The 26,905-nt window shown below is 40.8% G+C and overlaps 1 protein-coding gene across 1 annotated transcript in view; it reads right to left on the minus strand.

The window, feature by feature from the left end:
* The window catches only part of STK38L (serine/threonine kinase 38 like), a gene marked incomplete at its 3' end in the record, with an annotated part of 37,502 nt that overhangs the window by 8,548 nt on the left and 2,049 nt on the right, over nt 1-26,905 (minus strand). The window contains exons 2-7 of the mRNA XM_080705672.1: nt 20,697-20,748; nt 11,870-11,992; nt 11,233-11,316; nt 2,329-2,452; nt 1,090-1,244; nt 101-203 (exon numbers count right to left, since the gene is read on the minus strand). Of these exons, the coding sequence (XP_080561798.1) occupies nt 101-203; nt 1,090-1,244; nt 2,329-2,452; nt 11,233-11,316; nt 11,870-11,992; nt 20,697-20,748 (641 nt within the window). The remainder of the gene's footprint in view (nt 1-100; nt 204-1,089; nt 1,245-2,328; nt 2,453-11,232; nt 11,317-11,869; nt 11,993-20,696; nt 20,749-26,905) is intronic.

Raw genomic sequence — 26,905 nt, forward strand, 5'->3', positions numbered from 1 at the left:
TCCATTGGCAGTACCACCACCAAAAAAAGCTACAAACTAGTACTGAATTAAACCAGACAAAATATTTTAACCAGACAAAAATAAACAAGCTTAAACTTACAGAAGTCACTTGGTGGGTTGTGTGTGAGATTTCTATAGAATTCAGTCCTGTGAGCTTTCTTTAACCCCGTGCATAAACCAAAATCAGATAATTTTACGTGTCCCTAAAAAGAAATTTCAGTAAAAGCAGATTATAGTAACATTGAAAACAAAAGTCTTATTACAAACTCCTCTTTCAAATGCAATTACTTTAAAATTTCTCAGCTTACATATCATACAGGTAAATGTATAAACATTTGAGGGTGATTTTTTTTTTTTTTTTTTTAAGGTACTGGGAATGGAACCCAGGGGCATTCTACCTCTGAACTACATCCCCAGCCCTATTTTTTATTCTTTGTTTTGAAACAGGGCCTCACTGAGTTGCAGAGGGCCTCATTAAGTAGCTGAGGCTGTACGTGAACCTGGATCCTCCTGTCTCAGCCTCCCAAATGCTGGGATACAAGTGTGCGCCACCATGGCTGAGGATGACGATTTTTTAGTAGAAAATGTTAGAGTCAGGCAGAAAGGTACATGCCTGCAATCCTGGTACTTGGGAGGCTGAGAAAGGAGAATTACAAGTTTGAGGCTAGCATGTGGTAATTTAGCAAGACTGTGTTTCAAAATAAGAAGTAAGGCATGGTAGCATATGTTTGTAATCTCAGTACTCTTAGGAGGCTGAGGATATAACTCAGAGGTAGAATGCCCCTGGGTTAAATCCTCAGTAGCACAAAAATAAATAAATTAATTAATTAACAGAAAATGGAAAAAGATAAAGATGGCCATAGGTTTGATCCCTAGCACTACATAAAAGAAAAAATAAACCAAAACAACAAGACACTACATCCATGTCCCCATGACGTCATCCCATTCCAGAGCCTTCTCCTATCGTGCCATTCTAGGAAATGACGTAGTTTAGCAATAAATAGACTGCATTTGCCCATTCCCATCACAAAGCTCAACTCTAGTACTCTCTAAAACACAGAAGCTACGGATTCACCAGTGTTCACATGCCTTGGCGTCCAGCAGAAGGTTGTCTGGCTTGATGTCCCGATGGATGAAACCCAGCTGGTGGATGGCGTCTATCGCCAGGACCGTCTCTGAAATGTAGAACTGCGTCTCCTCTTCTGTCAAGGTGTCCTTCTTCATCAACAGTGTCATCATGTCACCTACGGAAAGGAGGGCTGCTTTCTTGTTCCGCAAAGTGCCTCCAGAGAGCAGCATCTTGCGAACCCTTTCTTTGTGATCAGCATTATATCCAATTTGGCATTTTATGACCCACCCAGTATACCTTCCAACCATGTCTGGGGGCAAATAAAAAATGTTACTGCACACGCAAATTTTCAAAATGTAATTTTTTTTAGGTGGAGAGTATGTGAAATTAAATCAAAGCAGAACTGACAATGAAGTAATACTGAATGGATGAAAAAAATACATCCAACTGCAAAAGAATCAGAATACACACACCTGGAAACCAAATATATTCTTTTAAAATTTCAACAACAGCCTGACTGAGTTCATTAGTCTAAGAAAAACAGGACGTCGGTCACTAAAAAAGTCACTTGTGGACAGCATTGGATCTTTAGGAAAAAAAAATTTTTTTTTTCAGTACTGGGTATTGAACCTGGGGGCATTCTACCTCCAAGCGACACCCCCAGCCCTATTTTTTATTCTTTATTTTGAAACAGTCTCAATAAGTTGAGGAAGGCATCCTCCTCTCTCCGCCTCCTAAGTAATGGTATTACAGGCATATGCCACCATGCCTGGCTTTCTGACTTATTTTTCTTAACTCTACACTTATAACAATCTAATTGGTTACAGTGAAATGAACCCAGAATGGTAGTATTTCAAATGTGGTGGTGCACACTTGTAATCCCGGCATTCGGGAGGCAGAGACAGGAAGATCGAGGTTCACAGACAGCATCAGCCGCTTGGCGAGGCCCTTTGCGACTCAGTAAGTCCTGTTTCAAACAATAAAAAGACTAAAAATAGGGTTGGGGTGTAGCTCAGAGGTACAATGCCCCTGGGTTCCATCCCCAGTACTGCAAAAAAAAAAAAAAAAAAGTGCCAACCTAATCATTACTTGATGATAATCTGATTTGTGCTAAAAATGAGCACCATTAGGAAAGACAATTCTAGGTAGCAGTGACTGACCATGCAAAACCTCAGAGCTAGGAATGTAAGGGTTAACAAAGTTATTAACACACGTAAAGAAATGCATAGGCAATCTGTCACTGCTATGTTTTCTTTTACCTCCAGGGAGAAATTCCATGATTAGATAAAGGTTCCTCTTATCCTGAAAACTGTAAAACATCTTCACCACCCAGGCACCATCTGCTTCCACCAAAATATCTCTTTCTGCTCGGATATGTGCCACCTAGATGAATACATTTTGAAAAAATAACTGTAACACAGTACATATTTCTAGAGTTTACCATTATTCATCCTTAACAGTCATAAAGAAGACTAGAATTTCAGAAAAGATTTGAAACATAACCACGTTCATATTCTCATTAAATGTAAGAACCTCAGGAAGTAGTTTATTTTAGCTAATATCTTTTGGCTTGAAAAGGTAGTATCAACATGTATATTATGAGAAACTGAGGACTTTGAGGTAGGTAATAACTAGTCCACACACTTTCTAACCAGACTCTTCCCATAGCCAAGAATCTGACATTGCTATAAAAATTGAGGATGCTAATTTGAATTTAAAGTTTAAGGTAGGAAGCAATGGCCTGTATGACGAAGCCAAGGTTTGCTAAAATCAGTGAACTGCCCGGGCCTGGTGGCGCACAATTGTAATCCCCGTGCTTGGGAGGCGGAGACAGGAGGATCGCGCAGGTTCGAAGCCAGCTGTGCTGGCTTAGGAGACCCTGTTTCTAAATAAAAAAGTATAAAAATAGGTCTGAGAGTGTAGCCCGGAAGTAGAAGGGTTTCCAGGAACCCTAGTACCACACACACACACACACACACACACACACACCCCCCCAAAAAACAGTGAACTGCTTTTTAACTATTGTTTAACTATTAAATAAAGTGCTCAGTTTCATCTTTATAATTTGGTAGTTTTTATGTATTCATTTATTTTACAGAACTGGAAATTGAACCCAGGGGCATTCTACCTCCAAGCTATACTCCCAGCCCTATTTTTTATTCTTTATTTTGAAACAGGGTCTCACTAAGTTGCGGAGGGCCTCACAAGTTGCTGAGGCTGTCTGCGAACCTGCACTCCTCCTACCTTAGGCTCCCAAGTACTGGGATTACAAGTGCACACCACCACGCCCAGCTGGAAGTTTTGGGGAGAAATAGAAGCATTTATAATAACTTTATGTTATTGTTATAATATAAAGCTCTATAATATCTATAATCATTAGCTGTAGCAAACTAAATTTTTTTTCCGGCACTGAGAATGAGCATTTTACCTCCGAGCTACACCCCAGTCCCATTTTTTTTTAAATTCTTTATTTTGAAACAGGGTCTCACTGAGTTGCAAAGGGCCCCACTAAGTAGCTGAGGCTGTCTGCGAACCGCGATCCTCCTGTCTCAGCCTCCCGAATGCTGGGATGACAAGCGTGCGCCACCATGCCCGGTAGTTTTTGGGGTTTTGCTATTGATTATTGGACATATAATAGGGATGCTATTATGTGAACATTTTATAGACTGAATATTTTATAAATTGAATAATTTATGGGGTCAGCTTTCAGATGTATTTGTATCAACATATTTATATATTCTTCAAAAACTAAAAAAAATAAAATTTGATTTTATACTTTTGTTGTTTTCATTGACCACCATTATAAACCCTGGCCCAAAACATAGAAGAACACATATTTGTAAGCCTTTTCAGGACAATAAACTATGATCTGCTTGAGGTATCATTCGGAGGGTTGCTGTATTACCGTCTGGTGTAGAAAGTGCTCTGAGAGCATGAGAACCAGGAGTAAGAACTTGCTTCCTGGCATCAAAAAAGCTTTATAACCTTTCTGGAGATTATTTCATTAAGTGAAAAATGGTAACAAAAACTCTCATGTATTTTCTTTTACAAAGCATTCTAAGGTGGTAGAGGAAAAGCCCCGAACAGGAGTTGCATGTGATATTCTCAGGAAAAACAACCACACATAAACTTAGATTATTATATCAAAATAGCTCAAAGCCCAGATTGCAGGGCATGTTTCCAAATTGAGATGCAAAGGTAGGAAAGGATGACATATAGTAATCTGGTACTGAAACAGCTGCTACTAATTTTGTGGGGTGTTTAACATTAGAGTAAGTATGATAAAACTTGAAACATAGATTAGAATTGAGTAGAAAAAGTTTTCCTAAAATAAAATTCCATGGTGATGTGTGTGTGTGTGTGTGTGTGTGTGTGTGCGCGCGCGCGTGCGTGCACTTGCATGCATGCACACTGGGGATTGAAGCTACGCTCCCAGCCCTTTTTATTTTGAAGCAGGATCTTGCTAAATTGCTGAGGCTGGCCTTGAATCTGTGATCCTCCTGTGTCAGCCTCCCAAGTACTGAGATTACAGCTGTGCTGAAGAGAAGGCTCTTAATAAACTATTAAAAGTGCTGGAAGCAATAAAATTTAAAGCTGTCTTTCAGCTGGGCATGGTAGCCCATGCCTATAATCCCTGTACTTGGGAGTCTGAGACAGGAGAATCACAAGTTCGCAGGCAGCCTCATTTGGTGAGACCCTCAACCAACTTAGCGAGGCCCTGCTCCAAAATAAAAATGAAGGGGCTGGGGATGTAGTTCGAGGTAGAATGCCTTGAATTCAATCTCTAGTAAGAAATAAGCAAGTCAATAAATACAGAGCAGTTTAATGGGGAGACAACAACTCTCAAGTGCAAATCTGACTGCATGCTGAGCTCCGGTGAGACTGCCCCTGCATAGGAAAGGACAGTGGTCCAGAGGCTCCTCAACCTGTAGCAAAGTATTCCAGACCATGCCCTCCAAGGCAAAAATAATGCAAGCCACCTAAGTAATTTAAATTTTCTAGTAGCCACATAAAAAACAAAAAGACTCAGATGAAATTAATCTTAGCAGTAGCCTATGTAACCTCATATATCCAAATATCATTTAATAAGTGATCAATATGAAAATTACTGAGATATTTTATACTTTCTTTGGCACCAAGTCTTCATGTAGTGAATATTTTACATTTACAGTGAATCTCAATTTAGACTGGCTATGTTTGTTCAAGAGTCCAGTAGCCAACCCAGTTAGACTGCAGCTTGAACCAACGGCCTCCTTTCCTTCCTCTACAACCTTATGGAGGCCTTACCCACTGTGGCTAAGTTAGATTCCTATCCACCGCTTCGTCTCTGAGGCTATTCACTTTCACCCAGACCCTTACTCTGATCATTGCTCATAATTCTCTAATCCAACTGAATAGGTCAACCATCCTTGACTTCTCCAACTCTCCTCTGTGGAGTCACAGACCATAGGTGAAATCCCCATAACCTCATCTCTGAATGGCTCCTGTCACCCCCTCACTCCCACTGACACAGGGTGAGGAGTCACCTGACTGTACCAGCTGGCTTCAGTTCAACCGGCAGTGACTGCAGATCTCAGTGGGCACTTCCCTAGCAAGTCTCCTTCTCCACAGTTCAAAAGGAGAGCTTCACAACTCTCTCCTTCAACTTCTAAGAAGCCCTTCCTGCTCTCCAGCCAGTGGCCTCGCTGACCGAGGAGCCTGGAGCTTTCCCATGCCCATGCTGCTTTGGTCATATGTCCTCTACTTCTCCTGTCTGTCGGTCTGCCTCTATTTGTTTATTTATTTACTTTGTGGTACTGGGGGTGGAAGCAGTCTACCTCCATACTATACCCCCAGCCCTATTTTGTTCTTTATTTTGAAACATGGTCTCATTAAGTAGCTGAGGCTGGCCACGAACCCGGATCCTTGTCTCAGCCTCCCAGGTACTGGGATTACAAGCGTGCGCCACCACACTGCCTCCTTTCTGTTTTAATAACTAGGTTTCTAGTCCTGTCTTCCAGTATGCAGTGGTAATCTCCCCATTCTTTCCAATTTTCCCCTTTCTAATGAATTTTCCCCATTAGCACTGAAACGGTTTTTGTCTTAAAACAAAAACACCTCCTTTTGTCCCTCACTCTTGCTTACCAACCGATCTTCACTCTGCTTCAGGAGGAAATCTGATCTGAACTCACCTTTGTCCACCTGCTGCTTCCCATTCTTTTCCCCACCATCCCAGTTAGAGTTCTCCCTTCCATCCACTTTAACTGTCCTTGCCAAGACTTTTATTTATTTATTTTTTTAGTATTGGGGATTGAAGCCAGGGGCATTCTACCTCCAAGCTACAACCCCAGTACTTTTAATTTTGAAGTAGGGTCTTGCTAAGTTGCTACAGCTGGCCTTGAACCTGGGATCCTCCTGTCTCTACTTCCCAAGCACTGGCATTACGAGAGTACACCACCATGTCCGGCCCTGCCAAGATATTTAAAGTCTCTATGATGTGAAATCTAATGTCCTGTCCTCCTCCTGATCTTTGTCAGCAGCATTCAAAAAAGTTAAGCTCACTCCCTGCTTTAAACATGTTCTTCTCATGGCTTCCACTGGAATAGGGGCACCTTTTGAAATCAAAGGCTCTTAACTGTTTTAACTTCTGCACTTCCCCATACGAAGAATAAAAACTTCTTCCTGTGCTGGACAGATGACAAGGAAGCTGAGATGGACAGGTTCTCCTGCTAAATAAATCTACATATGTATATTCCCTGCCTTTTGTCCTATAAAAAAGGGGACAAAAAGTTCCTCCTGGCTCCCCAGAAGATGGAGACTTGAGATGGAAAGGTCTCCTCTATCTTCCTCAAAGTCGGCCTTGAATAAACCTATTTCCTGCCAACTTGAGTCCTGAGTATTAGAGAAGCACAGTACTCAGGGCTTCCTCCCGCTTCCCCGGGCACTAGCCCCGTTCTTCCACCTTTCCCCTCTCTGGGCAGATGCTCTTTGTGGGTTACGTTTGTGTCTCCTCTGCCTGGCATTCCCTACGGCTCCAATCCAGCCCTCAGAACCCTCTATGCATTCCCTGGGCAATTTCATCTTGTCCTGTCACTTTCTCTTTGATTCTTCCATTCCCCTCATAGCTCTGCCCACTCTCTTGTCCCCAACCCCAGTCAGACCAAATCCTGCTAGCTCTTCCTGAAAAACCCTCATTTACTCTATTTTAACTTTCTTCAACTTTATTATTGTAACCAAAGTTTAATTACATCCTGGCTGAAAATGCTAGACTCATTCTTAGCTAGTTCCTGTTTCAAATTTTGCTTTGCCTATATTCCAGCAAAAAGGTCCCTATTTGTAAAACATAATCAGACTCGCCACTGACACTACCTTGTTTAAACAGAACCAACCCTGCCACTGCCATCCCAGCATAAAATCCAAATCTAGACCCGGCCTTCAAAGTCCTGTGTGAGCTGGCTGTGCTTACCCCACCCCTTCATCTCTGCACACTCCCCTCACTTCCTAGCCATATGGCTTCCTTCTCCTCCAGAAGGCTAAGGTTATTCTTGCTCAGGGCCTACTGCATTTGCTACCTGGGCCTCTGTTCCACCAGATCTTTCTATGTCATTTTTTTCATTGTTCCGTCAAGGCTGGGGACACAGCTCAGTGGTAGTGTGCTTGTCTAACATGCACAAAGCCCTGGATTCGATCTCCAGTGTGTATGTGTGTGTGTGTGGGGGGGGAATCCAGTCCTTCATCAACTATTCCCTCCTTAGAGAAACTTCCTGATTGAATTCTTCATCCTAAACCCAGATGATATGTATTACTTGATCCTTTTAAAAATATGCTTACATGGTACTTATCAATCATGACAATTTGAAATAATTATCTGTTCATTTTCTCCACTATTAAAAAACAACAAGGCTCAAATTTGTTTTGTGAACTACTGGATTCTAGACTGGGGCTGCAGTTCAGTTTGCTTAGCATTCGCAAGGCTCTGGGTTCAATCGCCGCCACCACCACCACCACCAAATGCGTATAATCCCAGTATTCGGGAGGCGGAGACAGTAAAATTGCAGTTTTAAGGCCAGGGAGATTGTATTTAAACATAACAATATAAAATAGGGCTGTGGGGATAGCCCAAGGTAGAACATCCCTGGGTTTAATTCCTAGTACAAAAAAAGAGAGAGAGAGACGACTATATTCCCAGAATCTAGAATGGTTTACTGGGGGTTCTTAATGAATGAACGGAATAAAACAAACAGTGAAGCAAAAGAAAGCAGTGAAAACCCAAGCGGGTCACAGTTAAAATCAACATGTTCTGCTACAAAAAAAGTTAGTACTGGGTGTGAACTGAAAGGCAAACAAGGCTTAAGGACCGCCGGGCCCTCTCATGCCATCTCCCCTCTGCTGAGTCCTTCACCAGGGTCTGTGTCTAGCCCACAGGTGAGGAAAGACTATCAGTACGGACGTTTCAGATGCTACGCTCATGCCACAGAGCTGCAGGAAGTCACAGACTCGTGGCAAGAGCCAAGGTGTGGGGAGAGAGTAGTGAGAAGGCTTTGGAAATTGGTAAAACTGGTGAATTTTCAAGAAACAAGTTTAGTTGATTTGATGTGACAGAATTGAAGATGCTGGAAACTTGTTTTCACTCAGGTCAGATGATATTTTCTTAGAAATGGAACACATTTTCCTATATTTACATGGTGAAGCCCTAACTACTCAGTGTGACTATATTTGGAAGTGGGGTCTCTAAGAAATAAATGAGGTAATACGGGTGAAATCAGTGTCCTTGTAAGAAGAGACTCCAGGCGTTCTCATGTTGGGTGTGTTCTTGCTCTCTCTCTTCCACCTGAAGACTTAGTGAGAAGGTGCCCTCTGCTAACCAGGAGAAGAGACCCACCAGAAACCCAACCCCAGAGCGCTGATCTTGGATTTCCAGACTCCAGAACTGCAAGAAAACAAGTAGCCCAGCCTGTGGTATTTTGTCATAGCAGCCCAAGCAGACTAATACATAGGCTATAAACTTAGGAAAAATTTAAATGTAAGAATTAGAAAACAGCGGGCCGCCTGGCTCCGATCCTGGGCAGATGGGCAGGCGCTGGCGGGGCACCCTTAGGCGACCCCCTCCCCACCCGGAAGGACCCTGAGGTCCAGGCCACCAGGCCCCGACCCTGGGTGCATGGGCGGGCGTGGGCAGGGCACCCTTAGGCAACCCCCACCCCACAAACCTGGAATGAAAAAAAATTTTTCATCGTTACTGAGTGCCTGAACCCACATCCTCCCCAAACCACACATACTCTCTTCTCTTACTCTCTTCTCTTTTTATTTTTATTTTTTAAAAAAAGGGAAAAGAAAAATATTCGAGAGTGGTTAAGATGGCTGAGGCGGAAGCTAGAATATTGGAGATGCAGACAAAACATATACATCTGAACTGGAGCTTTTGGAAAAATTCCCCATAAAAGAGGATTGAGGCTTCTCTACATCTTTAAGAATCCTGGACATCACCTGTAAGGAGAGAGTCTAGCGGAGCCCTAGGAGGAAGACGGTGGCGGCAGCAGTGCAAAGATGGTGGTGGAGACTTGTCTTTGGGAGAGGCAGACATCTGATCCAACCCACCCTGATCCTCTGAAGAAATTATCCCAAAGGTCGGATGCTACCGTCACGCATGCTTAGGAACACTGGACATTGTGCGGTATGGGAAAAGAGCTTGGGAAAGATTTGAAATGGTGGAGACAGTCGCATTGGCAGTGGCAAGTACTCAGGGGAGGCAGAGATGTGACGTAATACACCTGAAACTTTTGAAAAAATTACCTCAGAGGTAGACTACTACCACCACGCACCTCGGGAATGTGGGACAACCTGCTGGGGTAAAGAGGGGGCTTGGATCGGGGCCTGCCATGAGGCAAGGCAGGTGATGGGGCCTCCGAGGCCGGGATTGGAGCCTGCCGAGGGGTTCGGTCAGTGCCAAGGCCAGCGAGGCTAGGATCGGAGCATGCCATGAGGTAAGGCCAGTGCTAGGGCCTCCGAGGCCAGGTTTGGAGCCTGCCAAGAGTTTCGGCCGGTGCCGGGGCCAGCGAGGCTGGGATCAGAGCCTGCTGTGAGACAAGGCTGGTGCTGGGGCCTCCGAGGTCAGGATCGGAGCCAGCTGATGCGTTAGGCCAGTGCCAGAGCTAGCGAGGCCGGGATTGAAGCCTGCCACGAGGCAAGGCTGGTGCTGAGGCCTCCAAGGCCGGGATCGGAGCCTGCCGAGGGGTTAGGCCAATGCCGGGGCCATCAAGGCGGGATCGGAGCCTGCTGTGAGGCAAGGCCAGTGCCGGGGCCTCCGAGGCCTAGATAGGAACCTGCCGAGGGGTAAGGTCGGTGCCGGGGCCAGCGAGGCTGGGATCGGAAACTGCCGTGAGGCAAGGATGGTGCTGGGACATGTGAGACCAGGATAGGAGCCTACTGAGTGGTTAGGCTGGTGCCAGGGTCAGTGAGGCTGGAATTGGAGCCTGTCGTGAGGCTAGGCTGGTGCCGGGGCCTCTGAAGCCGGGAGCGGAGCCAGCCGAGGGGTCAGTTCTGTGGGGGGGGGGTCAGCGAGGCCAGGATCGGGGCCTCCCATGAGGCAAAGCTGGTGCTGGAGCCAGCGAGGTTGGGATAAGAGTCCCCTGGGTGGCCAGGCCACTACTGGGGCTGTCAAGAATGGGATCGGAACTTGCAACGCAGCATGCACAGAGAAATATCACAGAAAATAAAATCCAGATGCTTCCCCTAATTAGCAAGAACTAGGAGGAAAGGGGTAACAGGAGAAGGTCGAGTAGTAGAAAAGGCCCTATTGGGAAGCAATTAAGGTGACCAATCAGAGGGGAGGGGATGGGGGAGGATGGAATCTCTTTAAAACTTATGAGGTACATAAACAAATATATCAAAGATAATTACCAATTAAGCATGGGATTGAGGGAGGGGGAGGGAATGGGATGGGGATTGGATGAGGGCTTATTGGATGATATGTGCTTGTATATCCTCTCAAGTCTTATATCCCAAAGTGATGTATGATTACAAAATATATATATACAAAAGAATTAGAAAACACTACAATAGGCTACCAAAAAATCATCAATTATATAGTAAGACAAGATTTTTTAAAATTCCAATATAAACCCTTACTCTACCATCTTAGTCATAGGTGTTCCTTTGCATTGCATGTGTGAAAGAACCCATACCTGCTCTTTTTCAAGCATATCAGCCTTCCTTAAAATCTTCATTGCATAGATATGGCCTGTATCTTTCTTCTGGACCAGCCGTACCTAGAAAATAAAAATAAATTAGTATTAAGTGTGGTGGCACACATCTGTCATCCCAGCTATTCAGTATGCTAAGGAAGGAAGATTGCAAGCTTGAGATTGGCCTGGACAACTCAGTGAGATCCTGTCTCTTAATAAAAACAAATGGATAGGGTATGTAGCTCAGTGACTGTGTGCCCTAGGTTCAATTTGCAGTACTGAAAAATATATATGATATAACATACTATATATAATAAACGTTCAAGAGTCAAATACCACTTACATAAGAGCAAAGAGTAGGTTTCCTAAAGAAAGCTGCCATTTGCCAAGTGGTATTTCAGATATATTTTAATTCCTACCTTAGCTGGGCATAGAGGTACATACTTGTAAGCCCAGAACTTGGGAGACTCAAGAAATCACAAGTTTAAAACCAGCTTCAGCAACTTGGCTAGGTTCTCAGCAACTTAGCCAATACTATGTTTTCAAGTAGCAAACACACACACACACACACACACACACACACACACACACACACACACACAGTTTTAGCAGTGATGACTTGAACAAAGAAGTGTACCTCTCCAAAAGCTCCTCTTCCTATAACTTTCAGAGACTCAAAGTCGTCCAAGCCAAGTCTGGTCCTCTTTAGCCGTAAGAACTCAGTCTCCTTGCGAGCATGTTGTGATCGGCGTAACTTTTTCTATTGAAAAAAAAGCAATTTAAAGAGATAATTTTATAATAAGGTTGATTATAATCAGATGATTTTATAATAATATAAAAAGGTACTTATACTATTAAAAACAATACACATAAGCCGGGCATGGGGTTGCATACTTGTAATCCCAGCGCTTGGGAGGCTGAGACGAGGATCACAAAGGTTTGAAGCCAGCCTCGGCTACTTAGTGAGGCTCTCAGCAACTTAGTGAGACTCTGTTTCCAGATAAAGTATAAAAAAAAAATCTGGGAGTATAGCCCGGAGGTAGAAAAGCTCTTGGGTTCTATCCTTAGTAACACACACACACACACACACACACACACACACACACACAAACAGGGGTAAGACGTCGGGTGTGGCAACACATGCTTGTAATCCCTGTGCTTGGGAGGCGGAGACAGGAGGATCGCGCAGGTTCGAAGCCAGCCATGCTGGCTTAAGATACCCTGTTTCAAAATAAAAAAAAAGTATAAAAATAGGTCTGGGAGTGTAGCTCGGAAGAAAAAGGGTTTCCAGGAACCCCAGTACCACCAAAAAAAAAAAAAAGTATCTTAATTATTACATATTAGCACTATCATTTATTTGCCCAAATCAAATATTTGTTAAGCATGGAAAGAATAAAAAAAATCTTAAGAAAACATTTTTTAAAACAATTGAAAAATTTCACTCTTGAAGTACATTCCACAAAGAAGTTCTTTCATATTTATGCTAAAAATTTATAAATAAACGAATTAGCTCATTCATCATATACCTAATTCAATCTTTCATTTACAGGCTAGCTTAATTAATACTCAAAAATCAACCTCAGAGAATGTTAGTGTTCCGATACGTTTTGTTCTGTCAGAAATATATTTTACTTCAGTTCTCGGCTGCTCTACACAAGTACTCAGCCTTGCGACACCAAAATCACACACTGACGGTGTTTCCACAGAGATTTACTTGTGGTACGATTTATTCTTGGGTAAATTTTAATAAACTGCTTGAGACTTGGCATACAACTTTCTGAAAATATGCAATTTTAAAAAAAATCATAAGAAATCATTAAAATATTCAAGTCAGTAATCTCAAAATTGATTCTACAAGGATCACAAAAAGTAGCTAGCACTAACAGCAACATCTTGAAATACTGGAAGGTGACATTTGGAGCAGGCATTTATTTCATTGTTCTGAGCCTCATTTCCCCCTTCATCCAACAAAATTCTGGTTTGACATATGTGTCCCTAATACAACAAGAGTGGGGGAAAATAAGGTGAGTGAAAAAATCAAAGTCCTGCTCATCTTCAATCGGACCCTGCCAAGCTTTCTGCAGTTCAGCTGGGAAGGAGAATAAGTTAAAATATTGACAATAGCTCTGACCTATCACTCCCAAATGTGGCTCAAGGAAGAACCACAGAACTGGCCCTTCCTGCTCCTTCAGGTATGTTTTAAAGACGTGGGTGAACTGTTAACTAGAAATATGTAAGTGTATATAATCAATACAGTGAAATTCTGATGCCTCTAGCAAAGTTAATCCAGGAGGGTGAAATCAAGAAATTATGTCTTCAGTTCAAGCTGCTAAATAAAGTTACACGCTCAGACACATCAATGGTGGAAATCAAGGCAGCTCGAAAATAAAAGTCAAGTATGCCAGTTAAAAGCTTTGCCTGATGTCCTTGTTCACATCAATAATGACTACAATAGACAGTGGAACTACGGAAAAAATAAGTAGGCAACAGTGAAAAAGAATTTTCTTTCTTTCTTTCTTTTTTTTTTTTTTTTTTTTGCTAAGCAGTCAGCAGATAAAGGAATTAAGTAACTAAAATAAAGATAATAATCATCACTCTACTTACCAGAAAGATATGCAGAGCTAGTAGCTACATATTAGTTTTAAAAAACAGACTGCCCAGCCAGGTGTGGTGGCATAAGTTTGTAATCCCTGCACTTGGGAGGCTGAGACAGGAGGATTGCGCAGGTTCGAAGCCAGCCTCAGCTACTCAGTGAGGCTCTCAGCAACTTAGCGAGACCCTGTTTCCAAATAAAATATAAAATAGGTCTGGGAGTGTAGCCTGGAGTTCTAGCCCCTGGGTTTCACCCCCAATACCACACACAAAAAATAGAAAGCGCCTGGGTTTCACCTCCAATACCACACACAAAAAATGACACTTATATAACTATAAAAGCAAAGATAGAAGCTGGCATGGTAGTGCACGCTTGTAATCCCGGCATTTGGGAGGCTGAGACTGGAGAATCGCGGTTCGCAGACAGCCTCAACTACTTAGTGAGGCCCTCCACAACTCAGTCAGACCCTGTTTCAAATAAAGAAAAAATAAATAAATAAAGGCAGGGCGTGTAGCTTGGAGATCAAATGCCCCTGGATTCCATCCCCCTACCCATGGGGCGGGGGGGATCCTAGAGCAACTTTAAGTAAAGAGTATTTTTTTGCTTCTTTTAACATAAATGCAAAGCCACTAGCCTTTTTTGTACATAGTGTTATAAAATAACTCAAAAAGCCTTTAAATAATTTGAATAATTTAAAAAGCCTTAGGTTTTAGTAAAAGCCCAGAAAGTAGTTTTTTAAAATTTTATTTATTTTACAGTAATGGGGGTTGAACTTAGGGGAGCTCTACCCAAGTGCTACATCCCCAGCCACTTTTTTTATTTTTATTTTATTTATTTACTTATTTTGCGAGAATGTCTCACTAGGTTGCCTGAGCTGGCCTGGAACTTGTACTCCTCCTGTCTCCATGTGACGTAATTATACAATACAAGCCATCAAACCAGACAAAGTAGCTCGTTTTAATTCTGTAAAGGCAACTTGGTGGCACTACAGCATCGTGTCCTTCAAGGTAGTAATGAAGTTTTTACTTTAAAAATTACAAAAACGAACACGTAACAATTTTGAAAAAGAACTCTGAATCTCCCTCTCTCTGGATTATAAAAAAGAGCCCAGCCTGACATGGTGGCGCACGCTAGGAGTCCACGTACTTCGGAGGCTGAGACAGGAGGATGGCAAGTTCTAAACTAGCCATAGCAACGTCGTGAGACCCTATTTCCAAATAAAAATTAAAATAGGGCTAGGGTACAGCTCAGAGGCAGAAAATCTATAAAAGAGCATGCTCATATTATCTACATAAGACATTTGTAGATTAGGTAGCCTTGAAAACTAATCATTTTCTCTCCAAAGACAACAAAAACCTGAGAATAGGCTTATGGTTCTCTTTTGTCGATCCAATTTGCCTATTTTGGTTTTTAATAGCAGTCCATGTCTGACAGAACTTCATTAAGTTAAAATTAGAAGTTTCTTTCCTTTTTCCATTTCTTTTCAAATGGGTATTCTTCCAACTTTCAATCTGAAGGGCACCCAGTTTTTGTGTAAGACAATATACACAAAAGTTTGAGCTATGAAAAGATTCTGCTAGCAACTTCATCTCAGTATATATGCTTTACATATTCACATTAGAGAAATTAAAACTTTCACAACTCATTTTCACGAATCACTTTCTATTACATAATGCGTTAAGGATAAGTAGTAGCTTTCATTAAACAGGCAGATTTTTATTATAAGATGTCTTCATTAAAATCCTATCCCAGCCAGGCCAGGTGGCGCACGCTCGTAATCCCAGCATTTGAGAGGCTGAGATCAGAGGATCACAGTTCACCTCAGCTACTTAGTGAGACCCTGCTTCAAAAATATATATTAAAAAAATAGGGCAGGGGGTGTAGCTCGGAGGTCAAATGCCCCTGTGTTCTATCCCCAGACCCACAAAAAACAAAAACAAAAACTGGAAATAAAAACAAGAGAGAGAGACGTGTGGCTTGGAGGTAGAATGCTCTTGGGTTCAATCTCTAGTTTTAAAAAAAAGAAACATTGCAGAAAAATGTTTTAGAAGTTTTATAAACAGATACTATGAACTACAGACTATTTTTAGGGGTGAAATCATCTCACATTTTCTACAAATTATTTAGTAGAATTAAATAGCTTGTAGTTAGTACTTGCTGGTGGTGACCACAGGGTGTCAGTGTGAATCTACAAACTGTGTTCAACCTACAGATGTATTTGATCTGCCTGCAAGTTGTTTTTAAAACATTCTAGGAGCCGGGCGTGGTGGCGCACGCTTATAATCCCAGCATTGGGGAGGCTGAGACAGGGAGGATTGTGGTGTGTGGACAGCCTCAGCAACTCAATGAGCCTTTGCAGCTCAGTGAGACCCTGTTTCAAAATGAAGAATACAAAATAGGGCTGAGGGTGTCACTCAAAGGTAGAGTGCCCCTGGACCCAATCCCCAGTACCAGAAAAAAAAGAAAAAAATCTAATATTGCCAATACTTTAAAAAGTAAGTAATTTCACATAAAAGTTCAAATTTCCAGCTTTCCTTGAAAACCAGGAGCGTGGCCACACTGGGGTAACAGTGGCGACCCCTTCAGTCTGGCAGCAATTCCCTAAATTGCCAGCCTCCACCGCTGGTGCCAACCACCACTGACAGGTGCATCTGGGCTGGAGCGCTTGGTTTCTAACAGTAAAGTGAACAATAATAGTTTTTACTAAGAGAGAAACTATGAGGATCATATATCAGTTTGGGGATATAGCTTGGAGGTATAGCATCTGGGTTCAATTCCCAGTATCACAAAAAAAATAAGGAAAAAAAAGAAAAGAAATAAAAAGCAAGAGAGGAAAAAGAAGAGGGGGGCAAGAATCTATTCCTTTGTGAAAGTAAAATAATTATTCTTGCTGGGTGTGGTGGTGCACACTTGCAATCACAGCATTTGGGAGGGAGAGAAGGAGGATTGCAGTACAAAGGGCCTGAGCTACTTAGTGAGGCCCTTTGCAACTCAATGAGACCCTGTTTTAAAATGAATAAAAAATAGGGCTGGGGGTGCAGCTCGGAGGTAGAATGCCCCTCGGTTCCATTCCCAGTACCACATAAATAAATAAATAAATAAATAAATAAATAAATAAATAAATAAATATTCTTGTGAGTTGAATGTGTGACAATGTATGTTTGGATCAAGAGACTATGCCCAAAGGTGCCAATGTAAAACCAAACTCCTGCGCTGGGCGTGGTGGCGCACACTTGTAATCTCCGCGCTTGGGAGGCGGAGACAGGAGGATCGCAGAGGTTCAAAGCCAGCCTCACTTGCTTAAGAGACCCTGTTTCCAAATAAAAATATAAAAATAGGTCTGGGAGTGTAACCTGGAGGTAGAAGGGCTTCCAGGAACCCCAGTACCACACAAAAAAACAAAACAAAACACTAAACTGCTTGCCCCTGGACGGCTGTCTTTGTGACCCTACCCCTGGGCTTCAAATTTAGGTAGTATGCTCAAGAGTTCTATAGTAATACAATTATAATTATACAGTTATCAGTTATAAGAAAGTTATAACACTAATGAAAAAAAGAAGAAAGGCTAGGGATGTAGCTTAGTGGTAGAGCACCTGCCTACCATATACAAAGTCCTAGACTTGATCTCCAGCACTGCAAAAATAAAAATAAGAATCCTCCATCTTGCTTTTTCTTTGTGGATTGGGATATAGACTTTAATCAATACCACTTTCACTAAAATTTAAAGAACATAAATGATATAAACTTTTAAAATATTTATTATAGCCGGGCGTGGTGGCGCACGCTTGTAATCCCTGCGCTTGGGAGGCTGAGACAGGAGGATCACGCAGGTTCGAAGCCAGCCTCAGCTACTTAGTGAGGCTCTCAGCAACTGTGAGACACTGCTCCCAAAAAATAAAATATAAAATGGGTCTGAGAGTATAGCCTGGAGATAGAAAGCCTCTGGATTCCACCCCCAGTACCACCAAAAAAAAAAAAAAAAAAAAAAAGAAGAAAGAAACAGTCTCTCACTAGATTATTGAAATTCTTCCTATTCTGCTAAGGCTGTCCTCAGACATGTGATCCTCTTGTTTCAAACTCCCATGTACTGAGATTATAGGTATGTTGCTACCAACCTGGCTAAATAGTAATATTAAATGTAGAAATATTTGAGTTTTCCAGAGTGAGTAACAAGGTAATTAATTAATTAATTTGAATATTGTAACTATAAAGATTGAGATACAGACCTAGGAAAGATGCAGGGAAAATTAGGTAATAATTTGAATTCAAATAATCATTTTGTAGTCTACTTTTTAAGTACAGAAACATTCTATTTATTTACCTATTTACTTACTTATTTATTGGCACTGGGGATTGAACCCAAGGACATTCTACCTCTGAGGTACACTCTTAGCCCCATTTTATTTTTATTTTGAAGCAGTATCTTGCTAAGTTGCTCAGGGTCTAACTACTTGCTGAGACTGTCCTTGAACCTCCCAAGTAATGGGATTCAAGTGTGTGCTATGAACTTTTAAATAGTTACCTTCTACTTTCTCTTTCTCTCTCCTTTTGGTACTGGGACCTGAACCCAGGGACATCTACAACCAGTCCCTTTCATTTTTAAACAGGGTCTTCCTACATTTCTAAGGCTGGCTTTGAATGTGCAATCCTCCTGCTCATTCTCTCAAATACTGGGGTTACAGGTGTGCACAATCGTGCCTGGCTTATTTTGCTATTTTCTTTTTTCATACCCTTTATAGATCAAATGTAATTATTATCTGCATATTATATTCATTATTTTGCCTATACCTCTTGTCTGAAATATAAATTCTATCCATTCTTTAAACACTTTTTATCAGTCCTAACTAGGGAGAAAACCAACCTCTCTCTTTTCAAAGTTTACTGTATTCTATAATACATACCGATTTTTCTTTCTTTTAGTAGAGCTGGGGAGTGAATCCACACAAGAACTCTACACTGAGTTATGCCTCTAGCCTTGGATGTATATACAGCTTTGCATGTCCATACACACAGGAATGTACATAGGCAACCTTCCTGATTCATAGGCTCTTCAAAGGCAAGACCCATTGGTTGCTTATTAACCCAAATACCTATTCCAGCCCTCTTCCAGCTCTGGAGATGGAGTATTGAATGAGGCTTATGGAGTTCCAAGGACAGAAATGGTGTTATGGCAACATCTAGGATAATACCTTCCTTGTATTAGGGATGATTTCCCAGTGGAAATGATGCATAAAGCAAGATCTAAAAGCTCTCTGAAGAAGAATGGGAGTAACAAAGGTTCCAAGTGCAGAAATAGCATGTGTAAAGGTCTACAGGGAGAGAGGCAATTAACTCAAAATTGGTCAGTAGGGAGCAGGGTGACAAGAGATGAGGCCAGAGAAAAAACAGAAGCCAACGAGAGAGAGAGAGCGAGAGCGAGAGCGAGAGCGAGAGCGAGAGCGAGAGCGAGAGCGAGAGAGAGAGAGAGAGAGAGAGAGAGAGAGAGAAAGAGAGATTGATTGATTGATTGTGTGTGTGTCACTGGGGATTGGACCCTGGGCATTCGACCTCCAAGCTACACCCCCAGCCCTATTTTATTTTTATTTTTGAAACAGAGTTTCACTAGCTTGATGAGAGTCTCACTACTTGCTGATGTTGTCCTCAAACCTGTGATCCTCCTGTCTTAGCCTTCCAAGTGCTGGGGTTACAGGTGCGTACTACAACATGTGGCTCTAGCAGAGACTTGCATACCAATGTTAAGGACTCTTCCCCCAGAAAGCAATGAAGGGTATTAAACAAGTGAGTAAGCTGGTCACTCTGGCTGCAGTGTGTAGAAAACGGGGGTAGGAAGTAGTGAAAACCATTAGGGACAGTTATTCTTCAGGTAAAATGTACAGTAGCTTGAATAAGGATCGTAGTGCTGGACTAAGGGAGTAGATGAGTTGATTGGTTGATGGGTGGATGGATTGGTAAAACGCAGGGGCATCCTACCTGAGAGATACACCCTCAGATCCTTTTATTTCTTATTTTAAAATAGAGCCTCACTAAGTTGCTGAGACTGGCCTGCAACCTGTGATGTTCCTGTCTCAGTCTCCCAAGTACTAGGATTACAGGAATGTGCTACCAAACCTGGCCAAGTAGATGGTTTTAAATAAATACTTAGAAAAAAACTGAGAAGAGTTGAGCAGTAAGTCGACTTCTTCTGGAGCCTTTATATTTTATCATATCTAGAATACTATAGATAATATGCTTTGGGATGTGTGTGTGTGTGTGTGTGTGTGTGTGTGTGTGTGTGGTACTGGTGGTTGAACCCAGGGGCATTCTACCTCTGAGCTACACCCCCCAGCCCTATTTTTTTTTAATGATTTATTTTGAAGCAGAGTCTCACTAAATTGTGAAGGGCCTAAGTAGCTGAGGCTGGATGCAAACCTACGATCCTCTTGTCTCAGCCTCCCAAGTACCAGAATTACAAGAGTGTAACACCACATCTGACTGGGATTTTTTTTTTAAACTGCCTTCTAGCTGGGAGTAATGGTGCATGCCTATAATCCCAGTGCTTGGAAGGCTGAGAGAGGAGGATCACAGGTTCGAGGACAACCACAGCAAGTAGTGGACTCTTCATCAACCTAGCAAGACCTTGTTTCAAAATAAAAATAAAATGGATCTGAGGGTGTAGCTCCCAGGTAGGATGCCCCTGGGTTCAATTCCCAGGACAACACACTAAATAAATAAATAGATAAATACATATATATATATAAATAAATAAATAAACAAACAAACAAATAAATGCTGCCTCCTAAAGATAGCCATGCTTGCAACAAAGAAGCCCATATTCAAATGATAAAATCCACTGGGGTTACTTTTATATAGAAATTATATGTAACTGTATTACCTCTTCATCTGCTAATCCTTCTTCTTCCATGGCCACTTCTAATTTCTTCTGCCTTTTCAAAAGAAAAATAGAATTTTAAATACGTTCCTCACTATTCCCTTTTAAGAACTATGTATTTATTTATTCAAGTTAACCACTTTAGCTTGCTATACTAAGAAACTCTTTCAAGTTGGATCAAAATAATCACTAGAAATTGTTTTCTTTCTCAAATATAAACTTATATTTAGCTTTCCCATAGTGAATAAAACTGTATTTCCTTTTCTATAGTGCTGGGTTCAAATCCAGAGCCTCAGGCATGCTAGGCAAACACTCTAACACTGAGGTACACCCCTAGCCCAAAGTTCTACTTCTATGTCTTACTTTATTTTCTTGCCTAGATGATTGTAAGCAAAGATGACTTATGTTCTATTATGGAAAATTTATTATTTAATGTTCAATCTACCCAAATCATTAATATTTCTTTATATAATAGAGGTTTAAGCTATCTACTAGAAATATTTATTTTTTCAGAGTAGAAGTATAAAACGGCAAAAATAAAGCCAAACGTGGTGGCAGATGCTTAATCTTAGTACTTGGGAGGCTGAGACAGGAGGATCACAGGTTTGAGGATAGCCTCAGCAAGTAGAGTGAGACTCTCATCAACTTATCAAGACCCTCTTTCAAAATAAAAAAAATAAAATAGGGCTGTGGTATAGCTTGGAGAAAAAAATTCCCCTCGGTTCAATCCCAATAACAAAAAGAAAAGGTAAAAAATGCTAAGTTGTGTGTGTGTGTGTGTGTGTGTACTTTTTTCTTTGTGTGGTACTGAACCCAGGGGCATTCTATTACTGAGCTACAACCCCAGCCACATTTATTTTTATTTTGAAACAGTATCTTGCTAAGTTGCTGAGGCTGGTCTTAAACCTGTAATCCTCCTGTCTTGACCTCCCAAGCACTGGGGTTATAGGTGTGGGCCACACACTTGGCAAAGTGTAATTTTGTGTGTGTGTATGTGTGTGTGTGTGTGTGTGTGTGTGTGTGTGGTACTGGGGATTGAACCCAGGAGCATTCTACCTCGAGCTATACCCCCAGATACATATTACCAGATACATATTACCAAAAGGTATTAGTCTTTCACTTTAAACTCAATTTTCCTAATCAAGAAAAGATATTAAAAGCATGCTACAGCTGGTTGTGGTGGCTCATGCTTGTAATCTCAGTACTTGGGAGGCTGAGACAGGAGGATTGTAGGTACATAGCCAGCCTCAGCAAACTCCTGAGGCCCTCCATACTTAGTAAGACCTTGTTTCAAAAAAATAAAACACAAAAATAGGGCTGAGGGTGTAGCTTGGAGATAGAATGCCCCTTAGTTCAACCCTCAGTACCACACACACACACACAGAAGAGCATGACATATCATGTAAAGAAATGTCACACAGTGATATTAATAACCTGTACAAATATATGAGTTAATAATTATAATAAAAAAGAAAAAATTGCTTGCACTAATTTGCAATCCCACCAACAATGGCTTAGAGTTCCCACTTCTCCACATCCTCACCAGCAATTGTTGTGTTTTGAATGCTTGCCATTCTAACTGGAGTTAGGGGAAATCTCAGGGTAGTTTTGATTGGCATCTCTGTAATTGCTAATGATGTTGAGTATTGTTTCATACATTTATTGACCATTTGGATTTGTTCTGTGAAGAGTACAGTTCACTTGCCCATTTATTGACTGGGTGTTTTTCTTAGTGCTGAGTTTCTTGAGTTCTCTGTATATTCTAGATATTGGTCCTCTATCAGAGGAATAGTTGGCAAAAATTTTCTCCCAAAGTTGGCTCTCTGTCGAAGTTCTCAATAGTTTCCTTTGCATTATAGAAGCTCTTCAGTTTAATGCAATCCCACTTTTTAGCTTGTGCCTTTGAGATCTTGTTGAGGTAGTTTTTACCTGTGCCTATGTGTTGAAGTGTTAGACCTTTTCCCTCTTCAAGGATCTGCAAGGTCCCTAGTCTAATTTCCAAGTCTTTGCTCCATCTTGAATTGACTCTCATGCAAGGTAAGAAACGGATTTATTTCCATTTTTCTGCATATGGTTAACCAGTTTTGCCAACACCCTTTATTGAAGAGGCTATCTTTTTTCCAATGTATGTTTTTGCCCCTTTATAAAAAAAACTGGCTGTGTGAGGATTTCTGAGTCTTCTATTCTTGCCCACTGGTGTATGTGTTTTTATTTATTTATTTATTTATTTATTATTATGGCTTTGTAGTGTCGTTTGAGGTCAGGTACTGTAATGCCTCCTGTGTGGTTTTTGTTGCTGAGAGCTACTTTGGCTATTCTGGTTTTTTTGTTGTTCCAGATGAACTTATGGGCTGAGTTTTCTATGTCTGAGGGATGACCTCAGCAATTTAAAGGGTACTGCGCTGAATCTGTAGATCTCTTTTGGAAGACCGATTTTCTGCCATGGAAGATCTTTCCATCTCTTAACCTCTTCTTCGATTTCTTTTTTCAATGGTTTATAATTTTCTTTTTAGAGGTCTTTTACATCCTTGATTAGGTTTATTCCTAAATATTTTATTTTTTGTGGAATATTCTGAGTGGAAGTGTTTTCTAGATTTATTTTTATTTGAAAACAGAGCCTCGTTAGGTTGCTGAAAACCTCAGTACATTGTTGAGGCTGTCATCAAACCTCTAATCTTCCTGTCTCAGCATCTCAAGTACTGGTATTATGAGCTAATTTGCTAATCTGACTTTCACAGCATGAAATTGAGACTGCCTTTCTTTTTTTCTTTTTAATCACAGAAGATATTTTTGTTCTTACTTTCCTTTAGGAATAGGGGCAAAGGTAAACCATCTTAAAGAAACACAGGTCTCTCTTTGCTTTATTTACTTTCCCAGGATGATTTTATTTCCTCTAGACACTTTAATTACATTTACTGATATTTCTGGATTTTTAAAACTTATTTTGTCCTTTCTATTTTGATATTTCAAATTTGCAGATTTGGGTAATTCCGTTTTTCTTTTTCTTTTGTATTCTTTTGAACTGATTTTTTAAAATCTCATGACTTATTTTCTTTCTAATACAAGTTACTAATTATTTTTATTGTTTACCCTGGAAATTACAACATATAGACTTAATTTGTATAAGTCTGAAGTTAATCTATATTTTCTTTTTTGAGTACTGGGGATTGACTCTGGGAGAATTCTACCTCTGAGATACATCCCCAGTCCTATTTATTTATTTATTTATTTATTTAGCAATAGGGTTTTGTTAAGTTGCTAAGGGTCTCAGCAACTTAGTAGTTGCTGAGGCTGGCCTTGAACTGTGATCCTCCTATCTCAGCCTGCCAAGTACTGGGATTATAACTGTGTGCCACCCTTTCTACAGTCTGTATTCCCTTTCTACAAAGATCCTTAACACCATAATTCCAATTGTTTCTCTCGAGTTAGAGTCTATCATTAGAAAATTGTTAATCATTTTAATGCATAAGACATTACTATCAATAATTATTTTTGTTGTGGTTTTATTTATTTATTTATTTATTTTTTATTGGTGCACTGTATTCATACATCATAGTGGGATACAAACTTTTGTAGACATACATGCACACATCGCCCAGTCAGCCCCCACCCGATCCCCACCCCATTCTCTCCCCATCCCTCCCTCCCATGCTTGGCTTAGTGGTTGACATCTAGTATTATAGCAATTTATCCAAAATTAAAAATGATAATCTCACATAACAGTTTCATTTGTCTGATACCAAGCTTTTGATGACTTAAAGATAACATTTCAATATTTCTTTTTGCTTTCTTTCTTACCAGAGAAATTTTGTTTTCTATTTTTTTAGGTGAAACTATCATATATTTATATATTTATTTTTCAGAAAAAAATCTATCCTACTATGGAATATGGATTCTAGATACCCAAAACGATCTTGAAAAAGAACAAAGGTAGAAGATATATATTTTCTGATTTCAAACCATATAAAGCTACAATAATTGAAACAGTGTAGTACTGTTCTAAAGGCAGATATATAAACCATTGGAGTTAAATACAAGCCTAGAGCTAAATTCTTCCCTATATTATCAAGTTAATTTTGACAAGGTTTCCACGAACATTTGGTGGTGGAAATAATAATCTTTTAACTAAATATTGTTGAAAAATAATAATTACATGGAAAAGAATAAAATTGGACCCTTACCTAATCCCATATACAAGTATTAACTAAAAATAGATAAAAGACCTAAATATAAATCTTAAGACTATAAACTTTTAGAAGAAAATCTGGGTCATAAAACCTCACAACATTGAAATTGGCAGTGATTTCTTGGATATGATTTCAATGGCACAGGCAACAGAAGAGTATAAAAACTCCCTAAAAAATAAAAAAATATTGTATATCCAAAGACAATGTAAACAGAGTTAAAAGTTCCTAATAGAATTGGATAAAATATTTCCAAATGCTATATCTGAAGGTATATTAATATTCCAACTAGAAATCCTAAAAATTAACAACAATAAAGGCAAACAATACCCTTTAGAGATAGGTAAAAGACTAACATAAATAATGAATCTCCACAGATAACCAATCTTAGTTGTCTGTTGGATGGAAAATCTTGTTTCTCTGGTTCTGGTATGTGTTACATATTTTTTCTTTGTAGTTGATCTCTTTGAGTATTTTCTCTAGTGCTGGTTTTGAAGACATAAATTCCTTGAGTTTCTGTTTGTCATGGAAGCTTCTTATTTCTCCATCTAATTTGATAGAAAGTTTTGCTGGGTAGGAAATTTTTGGCTGGAAGTTGTTTTCTTTCAGAGTTTGGAATATGTTACTCCAAGCCCTTCTGGCTCTCATGACTTGGTTTGGGAAGTCTGGAGTGATTCTAATTGGTTTGCCTCTGAATGTCACTTGGCCCTTTGTTTTTGTTGCCTTTAAGATTCTCTGCTTGGCTTCCACATTGGTCATTTTGACAATTATGTGGCGTGGAGATCATCTTCTCTGATCTTGTCTAAAGGGAGTTCTATAAGTTTCCTGGATCTGTGTATCAACCTCTTGCTCTATGTTTGGAAAATTTTCTGCTATTACTTCCTTGAAGAGATTGTTGATCCCTTTGGTTTCACTTTCTTTTCCCTCCTCTATTCCAATTATTCTTAGGTTAGCTCTCTTAAAATGGGCCCATATTTCTTCAAGATCAGATTCCTGCTGTTGGATATTTTTTTCTAGATTAGAAACTATGCGTTCATTTTTGGATTGCTCATCTTCTAAGAGCGAGATTCTGTTCTCCATGTGTTCTAATCGGTTGTTTGTGCTTTGAATTGAGGCCTTTACTTCATTAATTGCATCCTTTATCTCTTTTTGGCTCTCTCTGAGTTCTTTTCGAAGCACCTCTATTATTTCTACAGTTATTTTCCTGATTTGATCTTCTAGAAATCTCTGATTTTCTGTTTTATCGGGTTCTGATGTTGTGGGGTTGTGGGCATTCATTGCTCCAGTATTATTCCTCTTTCCCATGATTTCGGAAGTTTGTGCCTTCTCTGGGTTCTTCCCTTGGGTCACTATGACTTCGCTTAAGGTGCTCTGGATCTCGAGTCTGTAGTATCTCAGACCCCACTACTCCTTTACTGGGTTGTATCACAGAGTCTCAGACCCAGGGAGTCGATAGAGGCTGCTTTAAACTATGGGGGGTGCCAGGTTGCACGTTCTCCTATGGTGTGATATCTCTGCCACCGCCACTCCCCCACTGGGTCAAGTCCCAGGGAGTACAGTACTGGGATTTCTCCTCTGTGGCCCGCAATTTGACTCACTGTTCTTGAGTTCGCAGATGTAGCTATACTAGACTCGTTGAATTCGCTGCTGCTGCTGCCGGTGGCAATATGGCGCCGCTGCTACGCCCTCGGCCGTGAGGCTGGCTTATTTCTTCTTGGTTTTGAATTCCACTCTGAGAACTTTCAGCATGTGCTGAGCTCAGCCACTGGGAGCTTTAGATGTTCCCTGCGCTGAAAATCCCGCCTGGCTGTTCCGCAGCGGCTCACCTCGGCTTGCTGTAGCCATCCGGTGAATTCGCCGCTGCCGCCGGCAATATGGCGCTGCTGCCGCGTCCTCGGGCGTGAGTCCGGGGTATCTCCTCTGTGGCTCTGAGCTCTGTTCTCAGTCCGCTTTCTCTCTGGAGCCTGGTGATTTTTTTGTTTCTCTGGTGATGGTGTTTTCGGGCTATGAAAGGTGCTGATTTTGTGG

The sequence above is a fragment of the Muscardinus avellanarius genome (genome assembly GCF_963383645.1).
Source record: "Muscardinus avellanarius genome assembly, chromosome: 11".
NCBI classification, from domain to species: domain Eukaryota; kingdom Metazoa; phylum Chordata; class Mammalia; order Rodentia; family Gliridae; genus Muscardinus; species Muscardinus avellanarius.